This window comes from Chlorocebus sabaeus, chromosome 25 (genome assembly GCF_047675955.1).
Source record: "Chlorocebus sabaeus isolate Y175 chromosome 25, mChlSab1.0.hap1, whole genome shotgun sequence".
NCBI lineage: Eukaryota > Metazoa > Chordata > Mammalia > Primates > Cercopithecidae > Chlorocebus > Chlorocebus sabaeus.
The window spans coordinates 27,137,662-27,160,890 of record NC_132928.1 but is presented as its reverse complement, the minus strand read 5'-3'; the positions used below and the strand labels follow the sequence as shown (position 1 = coordinate 27,160,890).

The following is a 23,229-nucleotide window of genomic DNA, read 5'->3' as shown; positions in this document are numbered from 1 at the left end:
AAGCGATCCCTCTGCCTTAGCCTCCTGTGTAGCTGGGGCCACAGGCATGTGTTAGCGTGCCCAGCGAATTTTTTAATTTTTTGTAGAGACGAGGTCTCATTTTGTTGTCTAAGCTGGTCTCAAACAATCCTCCCTCCTTGCCTTCCTAAAATGCTGGGATTACAGGTGTGAGCCGCCGCACCTGGCCTGATTTCTTTCTTTTTTTTTTTTTTTTTTTTTTTTTGAGATGGAGTCTAGCTCTTTTGCCCAGGCTGGAGTGCAATGGTGCAATCTTGGCTCACTGCAAACTCTGCCTCCTGGGTTCAAGCCATTCTCCTGCCTCAGCCTCCTGAGTCCCTGGGACTACAGACGCCCACCACCGTGCCCGGCTAATTTTTTGTATTTTTAGTAGAGATGGGATTTCACTGTGTTAGCCAGGATGGTCTCGATGTCCTGACCTCGTGATTCGCCCAACTCGGCCTCCCAAAGTGCTGGGATTACAGGTGTGAGCCACCGTGCTCGGCCGATGTGTTTTTCCTTGATGATGGGTTAAAAAGATCTTATTTCATTTATTTTTTATAATTTCAACTTTAGTTTGTTACATGAGTATATCGTGAGATGCTGAAGTTTGGGATACGACTGATCCCATCACCTAGTTAGTGAGTGTAGTACCCAACAGTTAGTTTTTCATCCCTGGCCCCTCTCCCTTTCTCTCTCCCTCCCTCCCCGCTCTAGTAGTCCCCAGTGTCTACTGTTGCCATCTTTATGCCCATGAATACCCAATGTTTAGCTCGCACTTATAAGTGAGAACATGGAGAATTTGGTTTTCTGTTCCTGTGTTAATTTACTTAGGATAATGGCTTCCAGCTGCATCCATGTTGCTGGAAAGGACATGATTTTGTTCCTTTTTATGGCACATAACTAGGAGATTTCTATCCTCGTTATTAATGTATTAGCTTGTTTTCTGTATTGTTAATATCATTAAGCAAATACATTCTTTGTGTGTGTAGAGCACTATTCTGGGCTCTGGGGATACAATTAGTAAGTCATACTACTTACACACTTACAAGGAGTCTTGCTGAGAATTTGACCTATCAAAGATAACTACAATAAAATCCAATATACTACAATAGGTAATGAGAAACTGGTGGTAGTGGCTAGTATCTGCTAGGATGAGAAGAATAATCAAGGCAGGCTTCATAGAGAAGGTAATGTTTAAACTAAGTCTTTCATACCACGTAGAAGCCCTAAGCAGGAAAATGCATTCCAGGCAGAGGAAACAGCATGTGAGTGTGGCACACTTGCAGAATTGTTAGAGATTGTTATGGAAATGGTTTATAATAGCTAACAGCAATATGCACGAGCAGTTAAGTTGTGCCAGACACTGTTCCAACTGCTGTGCCCGTACAAAGTTATGTAATCTTCATAATAATACTGAGAAATAAATACTACTGTTATTTCCATTTTATAGATGGGGTAACTGAGGCAGAAAGAAGTTAAGTAACTAATACAAGGTCTTATAGCTATTAAGTTCCACAGCTGACATTTGAATTCAAACTTTCTGGCCAATGCACTAAATCGGGGTCAGCAAACTATAGCTCATGGGCCAAATCCTGCTCACTGCCTGTTTTTGTACAACCTATAAGCCAAAAATAGTTTTGCATTTTTAATTAGCTGAAAAAGAAGTAAAATATTTTGTGATATGTGAAACTTACATGAAATTCAGATTTTTAGTATCCATGAAATTTTACTGGAACCTAGCTATAGTCATTGGTTTAGTACTGTCTATAGCTGCTTTTAAATTATAAGGACAGAGTTGAATGTTTGCAAGAGACTATGATCTGCAAAGCGTAAAGTACTTCTTTCTTTTTTCTCTTTTTTTCTTCTTGTTTTTTTAGAGACAGGGTCAGGCTCTGTCACCCATGCTGGAGTATAATGGCACAATCATACTTCACTGCAGTTTTGACCTCCTGGGTTTAAGCAATTTTTTCATCTCAGCCTCCTGAGTAGCTAGGACTACAGTTATGCACCACCATGCCTGGTTAATTTTAAATTTTTTTTTTTGTAGATACAGGTTCTCACCATGTTGCTCAGGTTGGTCTTGAACTCCTGGCCTCAAGCAATTCATTCACCTTGGTCTCAAATAAAGTACTTTCTATTTGGCTCTTTACAGAGAAAGTTTGCTCTAAATCAATGCACTCTACTGCCTCACAGTATATTTTGTTTTATTAATTAACACGAAGAATATCATACGTTAATAGCAATACTTGGAGTTATGTACTAGTTATCTTTTTAAAAGTCTCTTTTCTTATTTGTCGTCTTGTGTCCTCACATCAACCCTGAAATTAAAAAAAGATTAAATTTGGTGTTTCTCTTGTATAGCTAGGAAACTTAGCTGTGGAAAGATTAGGATGGGCTGTGACATTAAAGTCAGACTCTTTTGCCTGTACAGCATCTTATAACATCCTCCATTCTGTTCTGAAATTTCTCCTCTACTTCTGTCCTACATACACAGTTGTTCAGAGTTTGGGCTTGAGGACACTCTATAAATGAGACATTTGAGACAGATTGAAAGCAAGGTAACACACACTCTTTCCTTAACCTTTGGTGCCTCTGCGACAGCATCTGAAATTTTCTGTCTTGGCAAGCTTCACCTAAGTCTGAGCACCCTGCCAGCGAAGTGCTCCAGCAGGCTGGGATTTGATTGCAGATAAGTAAGCACTTACCGTCAAAGGAGACAGGGGGCGTTTCTCATTTTCATTTCCATAAAGGGATGCCATTGCTTTGCCAGGCTATGTGGAAAGTCTTTGCCTTAACAGTGAATCTTGAGTCCCTTTCAGGTTTTTACCTGTCCATATTCTACTTTTGGAACATGAGGTTTCTACCTTTCTGCTATTCCTGATATTTTCCTTGGCTTAGGAATGCCTTCTCTTACCAACCAAATCACAGAAGCTTTTCTTGTTACCTTGGTACTACCACTAAGCTAGTCAGGGAGAGTGGAATCTAACTCTTCTATTTGTGACTTCAAGGGATGTTTGTGTTATTTATTGGTTTGTATTTTTCATTCTACTTCCCTTCTTCTAGGACGTAGCAGTCTGAAGTTTGAACTATAGGCCATGTTTTGTTGTATCATTGTGCTTGATGCTTTCAGGAAAAAAACAAGTTATTTAGATTTCTAAAGTCTTAATCTCTAGTGTGTCTTCTGTTTTCAGCCTCAATAGTGAATTTACATTATCAGATATCCAAAATTGATTATACCCAGATTTGGACTGTTAAGGCCTAGCAGAAACAAGGTGCAGCTTTAAGAGAGGTCAACTATGTTTCTGCTCATAGCCAGCATTTCCTTGGCCTCAGACAATGCTTAGGTCAGAGCAATGTAGAAAAACAATTCTCTGTCCAAAGAGTCAGATGCCTGAGAGGTGCAACTCAAACACCTACAATGAGCGGTAACATATACAGACATTTGTCAAAATTTAATGAATGTATACTTAATGTTTATGCTTTTCATTATATGTAAATTTTACTTCAAAAGAAAAATAGGCCGGGCGCGGTGGCTCAAGCCTGTAATCCCAGCACTTTGGGAGGCCGAGATGGGTGGATCACGAGGTCAGGAGATCAAGACCATCCTGGCTAACACGGTGAAACCCCGTCTCTACTAAAGAATTAAAAAAACTAGCCGGGCGAGGTGGCGGGCGCCTGTAGTCCCAGCTACTCGGGAGGCCGAGGCAGGAGAATGGCGTGAACCCGGGAGGCAGAGTTTGCAGTGAGCTGAGATCCGGCCACTGCACTCCAGCCCAGGCGACAGAGCGAGACTCCGTCTCAAAAAAAAAAAAAAAAAAAGAAAAAAAGAAAAATAATACTGTAAAGAGGTATTGAACTCTAGTTTATAGTGAAGTATTTGGAGAAATTATTACTAATGTCTGAAATGGGATGAATGGATGAAGGGATGCATACATGACAAAGCAAGTACAACATTAATGGTAGACGATAGCTTGTGTGGGTATATGCGGTGGGGTGGGTCACTGTGAACTTCTTTCAACTTTTCTGTGTTTGAACATCTTCATAATAAAATTTTTTGGGAAAATAAGTAAAGGGGATGGGCAGGTAATATAAATTAATAAAGCAGGCTTGGTATAACACAGTAGAGAGAGATGGGGCCTAGGGCACTGAGAAATGCATGTTCTGCCTAAAGAAGGCAGCTGCCACTCAACTCCAGCCAGTTGTTGCTTTGTGGGAATCTGGCCCCAGTGTTGTAAGGTAATCTAATTTTTTAAAAGGAGTTTCAAATATAGAATTTTTGTGTGCAAAAATCTTTAATTTTAAAATACCATATGGGCCAAACAGTCTATTTTTGATTTACCAACTCATTTTCTATTCCAAAGATTTCAATTTTTGAGAAGAAATTGGGGGTGTCCTCTTGAGTTGTAAAGTTACCATTGTTATCACTAACAGATGCCTTTAAAGAGATTTCAGCTGTAGCAGAGACCTTATACTGTAACCTCAATTCCCCTGTTGTGTGGGCTGCTGTACAGTAATGCCTTGCCAGGCCCATGCCATGGTATTCATGACACTGACCCAACCAGGACTTTGCTGTGGGGCAGGGAACAGCTGTGAGGCTGGGCTGGTTGGCACTGATTTCTCTAGGCTCACTTTAGGATTATTTAATATGGAAAGGGCAACAGTACTTGTTAGTTTGCTGCTCAAATATAGTTCCTGAGTGTAAGTCACTTAGGCTTTAAGAGAAATTAGCACTAGTTGGGAATCAGAAACAGAAAAGACTTCTAAGACTTCCTTATATTCCCTGTTTTGTCTAAGTGGTGTCACAATTCACCCACGGTCCTAAGCTCTTAACAATCTCCATGTTATCCTTTCTCACCACTGACATTCTAATAAGTGACCCCGTTCGGTTCATTCTACCTCAGGGGTACTTCTCAAATCCATGTCCTCCCCAATGTCTTAGCTGCCAGTACCTTACTTCAAGACCTCATCCTCTCTAGCCTGGATTACAGTTTCCTCACTGGTGTCTCTCATGAGTTTTCCCTCCCAGTGGTTCAATCTTCATATTCCCACTGTAATTATCATTCTAAGATACAATTCTGATAGTATCACTCTCTGGTTTAAAAACCTCAATACCTCCCTGTTGTCTTCAGGATAAAGGTGAGTGAAACTCTTTATCATGGATGGGATATAGGGACCTTCATGACTGTCAACGTACCCTACCAGCCACAATTCCCTCTATTTTCCATTAGCCTATAGGGTAAAGTTCCAATTTCTCAGTATGGCAAATGAAGCCCTACTTAAATTTCTATGCATGCCCCCACCCCTTTCTTAGTCTATGTATGCATAGAATTCTCACTATTCCAAAAAATGGACATTTTCTCTCTCCTCCAGACCTTTGCCTATGTTATTCTCTTTGCTTCAGATCTCTTCATTTGCTGCTGTTTCAGTGTTCTCTTTCTTCTTTATAACTCAATTAAATAATTATTTTTATTTTTAAAATTTTTATTATTATTTTTTTGAGATGGAGTCTCACTGTGTCACCCAGGCTGGAGTGCAGTGGTGCGTCTTGGCTCACTGCAACTCCACCTCCCAGCTTCAAGTGGTTCTCCTGCCTCAGCCTCCTGAGTAGCTGGGACTATAGGCGTGTGCCACCACACCCGACTAATTTTTTGTATTTTTTTAGTAGAGACTGGGTTTCGCTGTGTTAGCCAGGATGGTCTCGATCTCCTGACCTTATGATCTGCCCACCTTGGCCTCCCAAAGTGCTGGGATTACAGGCGTGAGCCACCGCACCCAGCCCAAATAATGTTTATACTGGGAGATTTTTCCTGTCACTCCTGGACCAAGTTAGCAACTTCGTACTCTGCACTACAACACTTTGTACTTATCTCTCATTTTATATTAGTGATTATTTCTGTTGCATTGTATCATTTACATGTCTCTTTCCACCACTAAATGGTAAAGTCTTAATCATTTTTTATTACTGCATCTCCACCTGAAGACCATGTCTGGCATAGTACAGGCCTTAATAAATATTTGTTACGTGAATAAATGGAAATGCACATTACAGTCAGGGAACACTGATTACTGGGACAAATTCTTAACCTGTTCTTTGGTAATGTGAGTCAGTGTCAGATCCAGAACTTTATCTTCTTAGATTTTCTGCTTGTGCTAACTATTAGACTTGATGGACCCTCAGCAGCCAGTGACTCTGTTATGGTAAAACGCAGTCTAGGCCGGACGCGGTGGCTCAAGCCTGTAATCCCAGCACTTTGGGAGGCCGAGACGGGCGGATCACTAGGTCAGGAGATCGAGACCATCCTGGCTAACACGGTGAAACCCCGTCTCTACTAAAAAATACAAAAAACTAGCCGGGCGAGGTGGTGGGCGCCTGTAGTCCCAGCTACTCGGGAGGCTGAGGCAGGAGAATGGCTTAAACCCGGGAGGCGGAGCTTGCAGTGAGCTGAGATCCGGCCACTGCACTCCAGCCTGGGCGACAGAGCCAGACTCCGTCTCAAAAAAAAAAAAACAAAAACGCAGTCTAAAGCCCCTCAACTTCCTTTACCAGCTATAGGAGTCAGCTATAGGAGCCCTGGCCCATTGTTTTTCCTTTCCTCTAATCCTAGCTTTAATTAACTTTCATCTCTTATGAATTAAACCTGACTGTGATCTGTTTACATGTACAGGAACTTACATAGAGCTCATATTTATATTTAAGTATAACATTACTTATGTAGAACTGTATTTATGTTTAAGTATATCGTTTTTGCTCTTGTGTAGAAAGTTAACTCTGGAGGTTATACAAGGGTAATATAATAATAGCAGCTAACACATAACATTTAACTGTGTGCCAGGCACGAAGTGTTTTTATGTACATTAGCTCATTTAATCCTAATTGTAACCCCATGAAGTAGTTCTTATGATTGGTATGATAATTTAACAGATGAGGAACCCGAAGCGGACAGAAATAACTTGTTCCGAGAACACAAAACTACTTAACTGGTAGACCTGGGATTTGAACTCAGGAAGTCTTACTTCATAGTCTGTGCTCTTAACTGTATACTGTACTGCGTAGGGTTATTTAACTGCTTTCTCTCATGTCTTCTACCATGTAGTACTCTACCTCTGGGAGGACATGACAGTAAGTGTTATGGACTAATAATATGTTATTAGCTTTGACTATATAAAACTCAATGAAAATATGCTGGGAAAAATAATAACCTTTTATTTAATATCTCCTTTTAGGGATAATATTTGGTGTGCTGATTTATACTTTCTACAGATTTAAACTGCCTGTAATTTCTTTGTGGCATTCACTCCTTACTCAACTCAGATCCCAGAATTGCCTTCCTTCTTTTCCCTGGACTTACTTAATAGCTATGGAGCATTGCCCATGCTGTAGCTTTCAGGCTGTGCTCTTGTGGCTTGTGAAACACTTGTTTATGGGCACAGAGTGATCTGGAGTTAAATAGAAAAATCCTCTCCATGGGACAACAATTTACTGTACATGCCAACTTGGCAGCAGGGTAGACTATTGGGGGGCTGTGATTAAGACAGGTAGCCAAGATAGGAGGAGGTTTCTAATCCAGACTCATGCTAATAAACAGAGTGGTAACCAAAGCAATTTAATGAGATCTTTGTGTTTTGCATTTAATCTAGTTAGGAGTAACCAACCTAAATTGACCAATTGGCCACATTCCTCATATAAAATTTTTGGAGGTGTAGACTAATATCAGTTAACACTGTATATACTGAAATAAAGCTATTTTAGGGAGATGGTATTAAGCATTGAAAATGTTCCATGAAGCAAGTAGTTTCTTGACCCTGGCCATGAACTCTATTTTGGACACCTCTAAATTGGTAGGTAGAAAGCATTTAGGTGGTTCTGTGACTGAATATATGACCTTAAATAAGAATCATTTAACTTTTCCAAGGCTGAGTTTCTTCATCTGTAACATGAAAAGTCCTAATGCTTATCTCTCCAGCTTCCATATTCTTTTTTTCCTTTACTGCTTTGTTATAATAGACTTTTTCCAAGGAATGTCTTTGATCAAGTCTGTAAAGGTGTATCATTCCATTACTTAGTGTGTCTTAGCTCTTATGTGCAGAATTTGTAAGAGGGCAATTTCAACAGGACTTTCTTACATTCAAGTGTCAGAGTTACTCAGTTATCTCACCTTTCATCTGAAAGAAAGTCATACTTGGGATTTTTATCACAATTAGTAGGCCACATTTATTCCTCAAAGTTATAATTATCAGTGAGTAACAAAGTAGAGATTTGGAGACTGGAACATACAACTTCTGTTTGAAGATGACTCATGAGCTTTGAGAAAATGCAGATTTCATTTTCTGATCTCATTCTTCATCTTCTTTCTCCTCAACTTTCAAAAAACATGATTTGATGATAAGAGATCAGACATGTATAACCATAGTGCAAAAGTTGCCAAATTGTAAGACAGCCGAATGAGTTTTTCTTCATTTAGGTGAATAAAAGCATGGGGAATAGAGAAGATTGAGGGAAAAGTTATTTGAAGCAAAGTGCTTGTTAGAATCCAAAATGAACACATTTTTGACACGTAAGTACTGTTAACCCTTAGGCAATATGATGCTTGCCCTTACTTGAAGGAAGATGTTCTTTGGTCCCAACTTGTAAGCATTTGCACTCTTGAGGTAATATGCCAGTTTACTGAGAACAGAATCTTAATCAGTATGACACTTCATGGAAAATTCTTTACTTCTGCTCTCTTGGCTGTCTCTCTTGACAGGGTACAGTTCTGTGTCCAGAGCCTGCCTGATCACTGAGTACATAATCAGATATAGTTCTCACCATTTGAGAGCCAAACTGTCTCTGCCAATGGGGTTATGAGTCTTTCACACAGTGCAGACAGTTGCTGGGGTCACCTGTCATATTGGAGCAGACTGCTGTGATGATTCCTACTTAAGCAATAGTTATATTATATCATGATTGGAATGAAGAGACAGGTACTTGGAAGGACTAACTCAAGCTCTGGATCAGTCAGTCTTAACTACTAATAGGTTAAAGCCTTCATGGAGTGAAGATCTGATGGTGGAGATTGCCAGATTTACTGAGTCCTTTATCACCTTTAATTTATTTGTACCACTGGCCATCTGTTATCTGTGGATTCTGCATCCATGGATTCAACCAACTGCAGATTGAAAATATTTGGGAAAAATAAAAAATAAAAATTTAATATTAATAAAAAAATACAAACAAAGACAGTACAGTATAATGACTATTTACGTAGTGTTTACATTATTTTAGGCATTTTGGGTAATCTAGAGATGATATAAAGTATTTGGAAGGACGTGCATAGGTTATATGCAAATACTATACCATTTTATTTAAGGAACTTGACCCTCAGTGGATTTTGGTATCTGCAGGGAGTCTTGGATACTGAGGGACAGCTGTATAATTTCTTGGCATATGATTTCTTGGCCACCTAGTTGGGACAAGGGGACTTTGAACTTAGAAATGTTGGGTTTCACAAAGACCTCATCAATCAGTATTTCTATCCCAGTTTCAGTCCTCAGCCAGAATACCTTCAGTAAAATGCCTCATGTGAGAACCATGATTAGTTCTTTCAGGGTTTTGCTATTTGAGCCAGCGATTGGTTAAACAGTTTCTAAAACTTTCTACTTAATGTAGTTGTCTTTTAAAAAGTTGTATGATAAATTTATTGATCACTTTTCATCTGTCAAAGAAGGGATCAGTTACAGCTGTGATTTTCAGTTATTAGTAAGGATTGAGGATATGGCAGACTCTCTAGGTCCTGATTCCCTGTTCTATGGCAAGTTTATTAGTTTCCTGTGGCTTCTGCAGCAAATTAACACAAACTTGGTGGCCTAAAACAAAATTATTCAATCATTCTTCCACAGTTCTGGAGGCCAGAAGTTTAAAATCAAGGTGTTATCAGGGCCGTACTCCCTCTGGTATATATATACATTTTATGTATATACCATATTTTACTTATCCATTCACCCATCAATAGGCTCTTCAGTTTCTTCCACATTGTAGCTGTTGTGAATAAGGCTGCTATGAACATGGGTGTACACATACCTCTTTGAGAGACCCTGCTTTCAATTATGACTATTATTATTATTATTATTTTTTTTTTTTTTGAGGCGGAGTCTCGCTCTGTCGCCCAGGCTGGAGTGCAGTGGCCGGATCTCAGCTCACTGCAAGCTCCGCCTCCCGGGTTCACGCCATTCTCCTGTCTCAGCCTCCCGAGTAGCTGGGACTACAGGCGCTCGCCACCGCGCCCGGCTAGTTTTTTGTATTTTTTAGTAGAGACGGGGTTTCACCGTGTTAGCCAGGATGGTCTCGATCTCCTGACCTTGTGATCCACCCGTCTCGGCCTCCCAAAGTGCTGGGATTACAGGCTTGAGCCACCGCGCCCGGCCTATTATTATTTCTTTCTTTTTTTTTTTTTTTTTTGAGACAGAGTCTCATTCTGTCCCCCAGGCTGGAGTACAGTCTCTGCTCACTGGAACCTCCACCTCCTGGGCTCAAGCAATTCTTGTGCCTCAGCCTCCTGAGTAGCTGGGATTACAGGCGCATGCCACCACACATGGCTAATGTTTTGTATTTTCAGTAGAGACAAAGTTTCGCCATGTTGCCCAGGCTGGTCGTGAACTCCTGAGATCAGGCAGTCCACTCGCCTCAACCTACCGAAGTGCTAGGATTACAGGCATGAGCCATTACGACAGGCATCAATTATTTTGAGTATATACCCAGAATAATCCTATTTTTGAATAGAAAATAGAAATGGTAAGTCTATTTTTAATTTTTTGAGGAACTTCCGTACTGTTTTCCATAGAGGCTATACCATTTTACATTCCCCTGAGCAGTGCACAAGGATTTTAATTCCTTGCCAACACTTTTTTTTTTTTTTTTGAGATGGAGTCTTCCTCTGTCACCAGGCTGGAGAGTAGTGGCGTGATTTTGGCTCACTGCAACCTCCGCCTCCTGGGTTCAAGCGATTCCCCTGCCTCAGCCTCCCAAGTAGCTGGGACTACAGGCATACACCACCATGCCCAGCTAATTTTTTGTATTTTAGTAGAGATGGGGTTTCACCATGTTGACTAGGATGGTCTCAATCTCCTGATCTCATGATCCACCCACCTCGGCCTCCCAAAGTGCTGAGATTACAGGTGTGACCCATCGTGCCCAGCCAGCACTTTAAAAATATTTCCTTGCATGCTGAAATTTTATTTTTATATTTTATTATTTATTTTTAGAGACAGGTCTTGCGTGTTGCCCAGGCTTGAGTGTAGTGGTGCTATCATAGCTCACTGCAGCCTCGATCACCTGGGCTCAAGTGATCCTCCTTAGCCTCCCAAATAACTGGGACTACAGATTTATTTTGTTTTTTTGATAATAGCCATCCTAATAGGTATAAGGTGCTATCTCATTGTAGTTTTGATTTTCATTTCCCTAATGATTAGTGACATTGAGCATTTTTTCATGTGCTCATTGGCTATTTGTATATCTTTGGAGACGTGTCCATTCAAATCTTTTTTGCCCATATTTGAATCTGGTTGTTTATTTTTTGTTGTTGAGTTTTAGGATTTCTCAATATATTCTGGCTATTAATCCCTTAACAGATATATGATTTGCAAATTTAAAAAATTTATTACATACATATATTTTTGCTTATAAAAAATATGGAATGCTTCATGAATTTGCTTGTCATCCTTACGTAGGGGCCATGCCAATCTCTGTATTGTTCCAATTGTAGTATATGTACTGCCGAAGTGAGCACTGATTTGCAAATAATTTTCTCCCACTCTATGGACTGCCTTTTTACTCTTTCGGTAGGGTTTTTTGATATACTCCCTCAACAATTTTGCCCACATGATTTGTTGAAATCAAGGAAAGCGTGGGCTGAAAAATCCAAACAAGTAGGTGTTAGGCTGCACTAAGCCCAGCTTCTAGTGTAACATATGCCCAGACACCTGGAGCTGGGTTTTATGGGGAAGAGTTGTTCTGAGGCCAAGGCAGGTAGTATTCGTGATATTCTGAGACACAACAGCAAGGTCAGCTCTGAAAGCTGGCACTTGCTGCTGGCAACAGTTGCAGGCTATTTTGGGAACTGAGGAGGCTTTGTTTTGTGAGGCCTTCTCTGCACTGCCAGATTTAACCCTGGCCCTGATTGATCATCAGCCACTTTTGCCTTTGATATGGAGAGAGCAATATCAGGTACAGTAGTGAGATCACAGTGCTCTTTCCCCAGATTATTGGTAAAATCAAGTATTTTTCCTTGGAGATTGTCATTGCCAGACAAATGTGACATGCTGATGTTAGGAAGCTTTAATTTATTACCTGGCAGTTTTTCTAAATAGTTCCTTCATACTAGTAATTAAGTTATATCTCTATTTCTTAAGGAGCTTAGAACATGTTGTTACTTTAGTAAAATTTGATATGTCTTCGGGAATGCAAAATAGGAGGAAATGGCTTAAACTACATCAGAAGGAATCTAAGTCAAATGCAAAAAATTTCCCCATTATCATGGGTAACATCAAAAGCTTGTTTAGCCTGCTTCCCAAGAAAAGGAAAGACCTATCTCTCTGGAAGGTTTAGCATAGCGCTGTGTAGAGGCATGGTGTTGAAGTTCATGTCTCTGGACACAGTTTTGTAAGTGGGCGAATCTGCTCATCTACCATGCTTCAGTTGTGAATGAGTCAGCAGCGCAGCTGCAGATGGAGTGGGCAGAAGGGCATCTAAATTTAGTCGTTATTCACTGGAGAAGATTTTCAGGAACTATGTGTCTCTCATCCATGCTTTAGTCTCTTATCCATGCTTTAGTCATATTCCTTCTTCTGGAGGCAAACAAACAAACAAACAAAAAAACAAAACCAGAGAGCGAGCAAGAGAACAGTTATTCCAAGTTGCTTAATGAGAGTGAGTGTCCTACAACTCTTGATTCGTCTTACCTACAAGGATGATTCTCTTCCACCTTAACTGGGTGCATGCTATTTTATTCATATGGCTCCTGAATTTAAGAATCCATGGGATTCTGAACATTAGAGAGGGAATTTTCTGCAGTTAGACTTACAAACAAGCTCCAGAATCTTGCTAGTTCAAAGACATTTTTAACCAAACTACTTTCCTCCTGTAAGGTACTGGGGGTGGGGAGGGCTGTGATCAGTGAGGAATAAGTACTTTTTAGTTTTTGGTTTTCTTTCCCCCTTGAGGCAGTTGCTGTGTGTTACACTGTTGCCTTAACAACAACAAAGTCAGGAACAATTCCAAGGGCTTATCTCCTTTAATCTTTACAAAACCTTATAAGGTAGGTGGTACTCCCAATACTATAGATGAGTACATATGCTTATAGTTAGGTTAGATACCCCACTGTGGGTTGTATGCATCAGCAGAGCTGGTATGCAAGCCCTGGTCTGTCTGACTCCAAAGCTGGTGCTTTTATTTATTTTACAAATAGAGATGGGGTCTCACTGTGTTGCACAGGTTCTCCTGAACTCAAGCGATCCTCCCACCTCGGACTCTCAAAGTGCTGGGACTACAGGTGTAAGCCACCATGCCTAGCCAAAACTGTTTTAAACAATATACCATCCTTCACTTTGTGGAGGGTATGGGGAATGATTTAGACAGTTGGCCTCCTTTATTTTCTCTAAGATGGTTCTTCACAGATTGATGATCGCTAAATTGCATTTTTAGAGTAGGCTAGTTTTGTTGTTGTAACTTCCTTACAGTGTCATTCCCATAAAATTTTGTATCAAACTGGCTGTAGTGGCATGTAGCTGTAGTCCCAGCTACTTGGAAGGCTGAGACAGAGGCTTTTTGAGCCCAAGAGTTAATGACCAGCCCTGGCAACAGAGCGAGACCCTGTCTCAGAAATTTTTTTGTATCAAGGATTTGAGATTTATAAGACACAATATCACAACATTTAAAAGAAGAGAACTGAAGTAGTGATGAGGTGAAGGAGATTAAGAAAAGGAGAGAAGTAAGAGGGGAGGAAAGAGAAAAGATAAGTTTTCTCCCATTTGATACCTGGACTAGCTGGGCTTATTTTAGGGCCTCTGGAATGTGGCTGCTGTTGTCTTTAAAGGCCAAAGAATGATCTTGAAAACATTGGCTTCTAAAAGTCTGCTTGATAGTGGTGTGGACGTTAGAGCTAAGTTTTTAGATTGTCTTTCAGAGCCAAAGAAATTTTGCAACCCAGCAAGAAGCAATTGACCCAGCTGTTTAGACGGCACATTTGACCTTCTTGATATAGGAGTATTACTAAGGGCAAAGAGTGTTTTTAGCACAACCTTTAAAATACTTTTTTATTCTTGGACTTCAGTACCTTTTTGAAAGTGTCCTCTTCCATTTTTTTTTTACTTAAAAATGCTTATTTACAAAAAAGAAAAATAAATAAAAATGTTTATTTACAGTTTTTAGTGAGGTACTCTGCGAGAAGTTGGCTAGACCTTGCCATATGGGATTGCAAATGGGCAGACATACAATATATGACCAATTTAGTGATAAGCATACTTATGAACTATTTGTAAATATAAATAATTATTAAACATTTTACATGGTAAAGAATGGGATATACTTGTGGAAGTTGATAAATCTAAGAAAACATCATAGAAGAAATATAATTTCTGGAGCTGCTGTTGAAAACTAGACCACTATGAATACTGGCTATAAAAGTCAGATTGGCCAGAAGGTCAGATTGGAGGAATATGTTATATAGCATCAAATCAAACCTAGATTGACATTTTTAGCTAATCTCAGTAACTATAAAAGAAGTATCAAATATTTTGGGAAAAAAATAACAAAGATGCTGTTTGTAACCAAGTTATCTAATTAAATTTTCATCTAAATGAAATCACCCTTTTTTCATTCATCCCCTTCTAGGCAGGATTGATATGAGGTTTATCTCTGAAGGGAGTTCCTGTAAGTTCTCTTGGTATGATATGTACTACTTAAGTCCTGTAGTTACAAGGGCCCTCTAGAGTTCTAACTTTAATTCTTTCCACAGTAATCTTTTGCCATTTAAATAGTTCATTATCACCATGAAATATCTTTTGGTATGTTTGATTAAAGACAGTGGTTATCAAACTGATCTCAGGATTCCTTTATACTTAAAAAATCATTTAGGACTCCCAAAATTTAATCAGGACTTTGTATTGATTATTATATGTTACTGAGAAATTTTTAAAATATGTAGTTATTAAATATGTACTTATTAAGTCATTTAAAGCAACAATGGCGCTGATTACGTGTTAATATAAATGACATAATTAAAAATAATGATATTGTTTTATGTTTTTACAAATTTATTTTAATGTCTGTATTCAATCTGTTGTGATATATTATTTTGATGAAAGTATATAAAATGTGGCCTCTCGAAGGGAGAGGGAGGACCATTTAATAGTCTGTTCAGACAATTGTAGATGTTTTTCTTGGATATTATACCAAACTCTAACAAGTGATGGTTTGTTTCTTTTTCTTTTTCTTTTTTGAGACAGAGTCTCTGTGACCCAGGCTGGAGTGCAGTGGTGCCATCCTGGCTCACTACAACATCTGCCTCCTGGGTTCAAGTGATTCTTATTCCTCAGCTTCCTGAGTAGCTGAGATGCACCACCATACCTGCCTGGTTTTTGTATTTTTAGTAGAGATGAGGTTTCACCATGTTGGCTAGGCTGGTCTCAAACTCCTGACCTTAGGTGATCCACCTGCCTCGGCCTCCAAAGTGCTGGGATTACAGGCATGAGCCACCACACCCAACCTGATAGTTTCTTAAATGTAAGTTTTGGAAATGGTAGTTTAAGATATGAGTTTCTTAAATGTCCATGCAGTGTGGAAACTGAAACCATATCAATGGACTTTTCTTACTCTCTTACATTAAAACACATTAGCCTAACTTGTACTTTGAATGAATCTTTTACTTCATGTGTGATTTTCTAACACCATGCATTTGTTTATTTGGAAAATATAGGTTGATTGAGTTATAGAGATCTTACAAATCTAAATACATTTCATTATATAATATCAACAAATCAGATTTGTTGATAGACAGACCTTATCAGAAAAGTGAATACTGGGAAGCTGTCAAGCTCATGGTGGTAGCTGTTTCTGGAATTTTTATCTTCACTTGGATGGTCGAATTTTGTTGCAACACATACTGATTATTTTCTCTGGAGTGACAGGCTTACTTTGCTCATTTTCAAGTCCAAATTATCACAATTTGTTGGTTATTCTTTTGAGTAAAAATGGTGTTATTTTGATTTTAAAAAGTGGCTAGTTCATCTCACACCTGAAGCAGATGCACAAGTGGTGTGTTTTTATTTTTATTTTTGTTTTTGTTTTCAAGACAGGGTCTTTCCCTGTCACCCAGGCTGGACAGCAGTGATCACAGTTCACTGCAGCCTCGACCTCCCAGGCCTAAGTCATCCTCCCACCTTAGCCTGCCAAGTAGCTGGGACTACACGTGCATGCCACCATGCCTGGCTAATTTTTAATTTTTTTGTAGAGATGGGGTCTATGTTGCTCAGGCTGGTCTTGAACTCCTGGGCTCAAGCAGTCCTACCGCCTCAGCCTCTCAAAGTGTTGGGATTATAGGCATGAGTTACCATGCCTGGCCTTAGGTGCTTTTTCCTAGAATCAACCATCATACCTCAAAATGCAGCAGAAGTGCTTTAAGTATACTTTCCATTTTCTCACACAGAATATTAAAAAATTTCTACTGCTTCTTCAAGGTTATTCTTAAGTGAAACTGGCTTTCTTTTTTATTTTTTTAACTGTATGTGGTGGGGAAGAATATAGTGCCTGCTGGTAGTTTTTGATGCCATTGTCTTGCTTCATGCTAAGGCACCAGCAGTTTTACTCACCATTGCTTTTGCATCATTAGTGTAAATGTCAATACAATGAAAATGCAAGTAATATCTTAATATTATTATGAAAATCCTTTGATTTGGATAATTCTACCTGAGCTGAAGTTTTAGCCTTGTTTTTTAAAGGAGGGGATTAAAAGGCAAGTTTTAAAAAGGGAATCTCATTTGTTTCTTGGTCCTGAATTATCCCAATGGTTTTGTAACCATCGAAGCCTTGATAATGATTACCATTTTCACATGTGGACCTTCTACCACATTTTTATTCTGTAGCTATGTCAAGACCTTTTGGTTTTTTTAGATCTCATTGCTGTTCGTGACTGTTTCTTTTAGTCTTATGGTAAGCCTAAAGCCTTTATTCAAAAAGTTTCTGCTGTCTCCTAATTGCTGCCATGAAATGAGCAGATGAGACTCCTAACCATCCATAACTGCAAGCATACTTTGCCATAGTGTTTGAAGCCATTCAGAAAATACATGAAAATACATTTTTTCTGTTTGAAATGATCACCCTACCATTTCTCACCAAAGCAAGGTTTATTTAGCAATTCTAGAGTCATAAACTACAACTTCCCACTGAGAAAAACTGCATTTGATCCTGTGTGATTTTTTCTTTTTTAAATGAATGAATGAATGAATTTTTTTATAATAGAGACAGGGTCTCACTTTGTTACCCAGGCTGGTCTCAAACTCCTGGCTTCAGGCAATCCTCTGATTATTTTCTTTTAAAATTAATAAGCATCTGCGACAAATAGGTGGCAGTGAAATAAAATAAAATTCATATACAAATCAGTGTTTTGTGACATGCTTTCCTTTTCATAATATAATGATGAAACAGCTTATTCATTTATAGCACTTTAGAAATCACTTTCATAATTAATCCTAATAATACTATAAATAAGATTAAGTATCATTTTACGTGAAACTGTGTTTCACAGTTGAGATATTAAGGCATAGAGACATTTAAGGAGCTTGTATAAGATCACAAAGCCTAGAAGTCATGCTCTGGAGACAGAATGGAAGAAAGAGAAATTAATGTACTATTAGAATTGCTGGGCATTGTCAATGCCCAGAGCAGCGTCTGGCACATAGTGGCCCAGTGAATACTTGTCGAATGAATGAACGGACTTTTCTTTTCAGGCATGTATTGATGAAAATTTGGATATGGTGAAGTTTCTGGTGGAGAACAGAGCCAATGTAAACCAGCAAGACAACGAAGGCTGGACACCCCTTCATGCAGCAGCGTCCTGTGGCTATCTCAACATAGCAGAGTGAGTGAGCCTCTGTGTGTGTGGCTTTGCAGTATTGGCAGGAATAGCCTTCATTACTCCTCTATTCTTAGGAATTTGATTTTTATAAATAATTATAGTCTCTCTTTATTACAGATTACAAAAGCAGAATGTTGAATTATCTTTAAGACATAACTAATACAATGTTTTGTAAAGCTGCTAAATCTATAGTTTTTTGGTTGAAACTTTTTGTTTGCTTCTATTTGCAGGTAATTTATATTTGCTGGGATATGCAGAGGTGGCTATTCCACTGTCTGGGTTCACTTTCTGAACAACTGTAGCTGGGCATGTGTATAGGCAGTCCTGGAGATTTTTTCTGGATTCTTTGTAAACCTGTTTCATTGTTTTTGTGTGTTTTTTTTTTTAATCAGTGCTTAGTACAAATGAAGGTAAAAAATGCCTAGCATACCAGTCACAGCACTCATGTAGTTAATAGCAGAAGAATGAGCCTAAACATATGGAACAAAGGAAAGGTGGGCACTGGCATGTGTTCTCCACATTAGTTGAATGGGAATGTTTAATAAGATACATTAGGAGGTACTATCTCCAGGACAACTAGTTTCCCCTCCCATGGGTAGAAGAATCCTGACCATGTGGTACCTGAGATATAAGAGGCACTGAATAAATATCTGTTGTTTGAAGGAATGATCGGGGAGTTTAGTTTTAAACAAGGAAGAGACTTTGGCAGTCGAAACATCTTTAAAATGAGGCAGTTGAGCATATTCTAGATGAGGGTAAATTTATATTGTTAAGGTAAATTCCCTAAATAAAATCATGATATTCTATGCTCCTTTGAAAATCAGATTGCTTGTTTGAAGGCCCTTTTCAATAATATGAGTAGAACTCCATTACATTTCTCCTGTTCAGGAAACAGCAGGGAGAATTTTGTTGGCAGCTCTGTAGAGGCCTAAGAATGACTTCCCACAGAATCTGATTTGCCCAGGTTTCCTAAGGGAGAGTCTGAGTTGCTAGGTTTGCTGCTGACCCAGGGATGCTCAGTTGGAGAAGTTAGACAAAGGGAGAGTCAGAGCCAGAGAAACTTTAGGCAGCAGTACTGGTGTTTGACTGGGCTACTTGTTCTAAAAAGTGGATGACTGGGTTGGCCCCAAAGCAACCAGAAATAAACAGTGCAGTTTTCTTCACTCTTGATTCCTCCCTCTGTTCCAATTTAGTAAAAGTCAGTAACCTCTTCATCCCCTAGGTTGCCCATTTTCAGAGTCTAACAGGAAGGAGGGCTCTTATTCTCAGTCTTATCCAGTAACGCCAGAATTCTGATGCCTAAGAGTTGAGGTGATTTTACTTAAAACATTTATTTAAGAAACATTTATAGAACATGTTGGCCTTTCAATTGCTATTTGTTCAGGTGGCACGCTTGTGATATTCGAGCTACCAAATCTCATTACATTCAAGGATTCGATTTTTTCCTAAGTTTTTTTCTTTCACTTTTCTAAGGAGAGCACATGCTTAGAATTAGGATCACTTGTGCTGGCATTATCCTCCTGTGTGTGAAGCTAAGTACAGAGAATGATTGTAATTGCTTTTTTTTTTTTTTTACAGTGGTTTCTTTAATTCATCCTTATGAACAAATATAATTCTTCTGGAAGTAAGTTCAAAATGTAACAATCTCTAGCTCAGACAAATATTACCTTGTATGAAATAAATCTGTGAGAGCTACTATTTCCTAAGACAAATTATTACAAATTATACTTGGAAGTATGACCAGGAGAGAGGTGATCTAGACCAGAATACATTGCAGAGGTGGGGTGGTGGTAGAGATGGCCTTCTTTATTTTATTTTTCACTATGCATATCATTATTAGACAGGTTTTGACTTTACTGTCATTTATTTCTTTGCAGTATGTAGCTTTTATATATATATATATAGATATACACACACACACACACACACATACATACAAACACAATGGAAAAAAAAATTGTACTATTCATTTTGGTTGCTTTACCTCAGGGCCAGTGGAGAATGTTTTAAATAAGATCAGTCCCTGATCATCTCATCGTTTTTATTTTTGTATCTGAAAGATCTTAGACTTTATGCTCTTATTCCCAGAATCATTAGGAACTCTAAATTTCAAGGGAGTAGAAATGAATAAAGGCAAACTGGCTTTGTAGGAAGAATCCAAGTACATTCTATTTCATGTTTCATGATGATCTTTTTGTCTCAGTATATTGCATCAAAAGGAGGGAGCTTCAGAGGCTTTTTTCCTCATTTTAAAATGAGTTCAGGCTCAATGCTAGTTAGCTGGGTGTTTTTACATTTTTATTATGAATAATGTTTAACTTAGAAGCAGCAGATTGACCCAAACGTACAGCATTTGGCTTTATAGTTTATTGAGATGCTAATTTATTCTGTTTTTGAACATATTTCATTTTCTTTCTTCCTCCCTTAGAATAGTAGCATAAAGACCTTGTATTGGTGTTGAGTTAGGAAGGACAAGAAGGCTTTATTTTCTAGGGGCATATTTATTGAGCTATGAGCCTTTGGGCAACTCTAAGGATTCTCAGAGATAAAGTAGAAATTACTTCATAGGTTGATATTTATTCTTGTCCAGGTAAAGGTAAAACTAAAGAGGTTTTTAACTTTTTTTTTCCCTAAAACTGGAGAAAATGGAAAAACAGCCAAATTACTTTCTAAAAATTCATCTTCTTGATTGTAGAACATGGGAAAAGCAGGGTCCTGTATACCCAAGTGACATTATGCCTGATCCAGTAGGGATGGAATAGACGTCAGAGTAGAGTGGTTACATATTCCATGTAGTTCAAGCAATATTTATGGAATGCCAAGAGAAAAAAGCAAGTGTCAGATGCCATGGCGATGATAATAGTGAGGAAGACCCAGTTGTTGCTATGAACCAAAACGTATCTGAGACAGGTTTCAATCAATTTAGAAGTTTATTTTACCAAGGTTAAAGACGTGCACCCAGGAGACAGATCTGTGCCTTTCCCCAAAGATCAAGTTGAGAACTTCAATACTTAAATGGGAAAAGCAGCCTGGAGGGGAAAAGGGGAGGGCATGGTCACATTCCTGAATTCACAAAGAAAGGAGCGGGTAGGGAAATAGTCAGTTAAATGTTCATCTCACGCTCAGTAAATCTCACTTTACGTAAGATAAGGTGAACATAGAGGTAAACGTAGAACCTGTAGAGATATTTAACTTTATAGCTATCTCCTTAGGAACAAAAGGTAAGGCAGCTTCTTGCATGACTCAACTTTCAGCTTAATGTTTTTTTCTTTTGGCATAGTGAAATTAGGGTCCCAAGTTTTTATTTTCCTTTCACATTGCATTCAAGTAGCTTTCAGTCTGATGGAACGGTTGCATCGAGGTACAGTGTAAGTCATGACCGAGGTCTAGTATTAGTGTTTGTTGGGGAGGAGAAGAAGGAGGATGGGGTTAAAGGAAGGAAAGAGGGAATTCAGTTTGTGAGAACTGGCAAAGCTTTCATGAAGGCAAAAGCATTTTAAATGAACTTTGAAAGAAGTCAAAGGTTTCTAGAAGGGAAAAGAGAAGGGAGAGAGTTCCACCTAGTTGGAAGAAACAAGCTGTGGAAGAGAGCTGGGTGAGAGTTGATGTGTTTGGGAACAGTAAGTGGTTTAGTTTAATTATAGAGTATAGGGTACACTTCAATCCAGGAAACATTTGTTGAGTGCTTACTATGTGTATTATTTGCATTTTGATATTTCAGGGTTAGGGAGGTGTAGCTGAATATTCCTTTGGCCTAAGGGAGAGGAATCAGAAGAGAGGAGCTATTGAATATGTGGAAATGAAGGGTAATTTATGAATGGAATCCTAGGACTTGATAGAATTAAGAATACAAATAGAGGGAGTTAGTTTTGGAATTGAGTAAGGTCTGTCTTCCTCTGAGACTATAAGGGAAAGAAGGAGATGGTTAAAAGTCAGGTGAATTGTGAAGGCCTTTGAGCTTCATATATGTAGAATGGATCTATAAATTAACAAACATTTGTTGAGGCCCTATTATACCAGGTACTAGGCACCAAGAAAGCAAAAACATGGTCTTAATCTCTATTGATTCTTTTCCCTCTACCAACTTTTTTTTTTTTTTTGAGACAGAGTCTTGCTCTGTCACCCAGGCTGATCTTGGCTCACTGCAACCTCCGCCACCTGGGTTCACACGATTCTTGTGCCTCAGCCTCCTGAGTAGCTGAGACTACAGGTATCTGCCACCATGCCTGGCTAAGTTTTATATTTTTAGTAGAGAAGGGTTTCACCATGTTGGTCAGGCTAGTCTCAAACTCCTGGCCTCAAGTGATCTGCCCACCTCAGCCTCCCAAAGGATTATAGGGGTGAGCCACTGCGTTTGGCCCCCTCTGCCAGTTCTTTGAATGCAGTGGCCATTGGCCATATATTATCTCTCTCTCTCTTTTTTTTGTAATCTCCTACAGTGTCTAAAATGTGGTTCCTATGGCTGGGTGCGGTGGCTCACACCTGTAATCCCAGCACTTTGGGAGGCCGAGGCAGGCAGATCAGGAGGTCAGGAGTTGGAGACCAGCCTGACCAATATGATGAAACCCCGTCTCTACTAAAAATACAAAAATTAGCCGGGCATGGTATCACACGCCTGTAATCCCAGCTAATCAGGAGGCTGAGGCGGGGGAATTGCTTGAACCCAAGAGGCGGAGGTTGCAGTGAGCCGGGATTGCACCACTGAACTCCAGCCTGGGCAAGAGAGAAGACGCTGTCTCAAAAAAAAAAAAAAAAAAAAAAAAAGGGTTTCTTGAATATAGTAGGGGACCAGTAAATGTTTATTGAATTGTTGAATGGATTGAAGTCTAATCTGAATTATTTTTCTTTTTCCTTTAAATGCTTCTGAGTATTTGATAGAATTCCTAGCATTATTAGGGTTCTCACTGGCCCAAAAGTGACTTGATCTAGAGAAAAGATGAACTAGATTTAAAGTCAAGACTGGGGCTGTACCCTCTGCCACTTGCCTGCTATGTGATTTTGAGAAAATTACTTACTATGTATGAACCTCAATTTGTTAAAGTCATGGTAATAATACCCACATTGCCTACTTCCTAATGTTGCCTAAGACTTATGATATAATTTTACGTGCTAAGACTTATGATAT

At 39.0% G+C, this 23,229-nt stretch overlaps 1 protein-coding gene and 1 non-coding gene across 10 annotated transcripts in view; one reads left to right on the top strand and one right to left on the bottom strand.

The window, feature by feature from the left end:
* The window catches only part of PPP1R12B (protein phosphatase 1 regulatory subunit 12B), a 237,000-nt gene that overhangs the window by 51,232 nt on the left and 162,539 nt on the right, over positions 1–23,229 (top strand). For all 9 annotated transcript variants that reach the window (XR_012091213.1, XR_496491.3, XR_496490.3 and 6 more), the window contains exon 2: positions 17,977–18,107. Coding sequence is in view for 6 of the 9 variants with exons in the window: in XM_037985736.2 (XP_037841664.2) it covers positions 17,977–18,107 (131 nt within the window). In the remaining 3 variants the exon portion in view is untranslated. The remainder of the gene's footprint in view (positions 1–17,976; positions 18,108–23,229) is intronic.
* LOC119619802 (U6 spliceosomal RNA) lies at positions 11,659–11,762 on the bottom strand. The gene has a single exon (XR_005236258.1). It is a non-coding gene; the product is annotated as a U6 spliceosomal RNA (small nuclear RNA).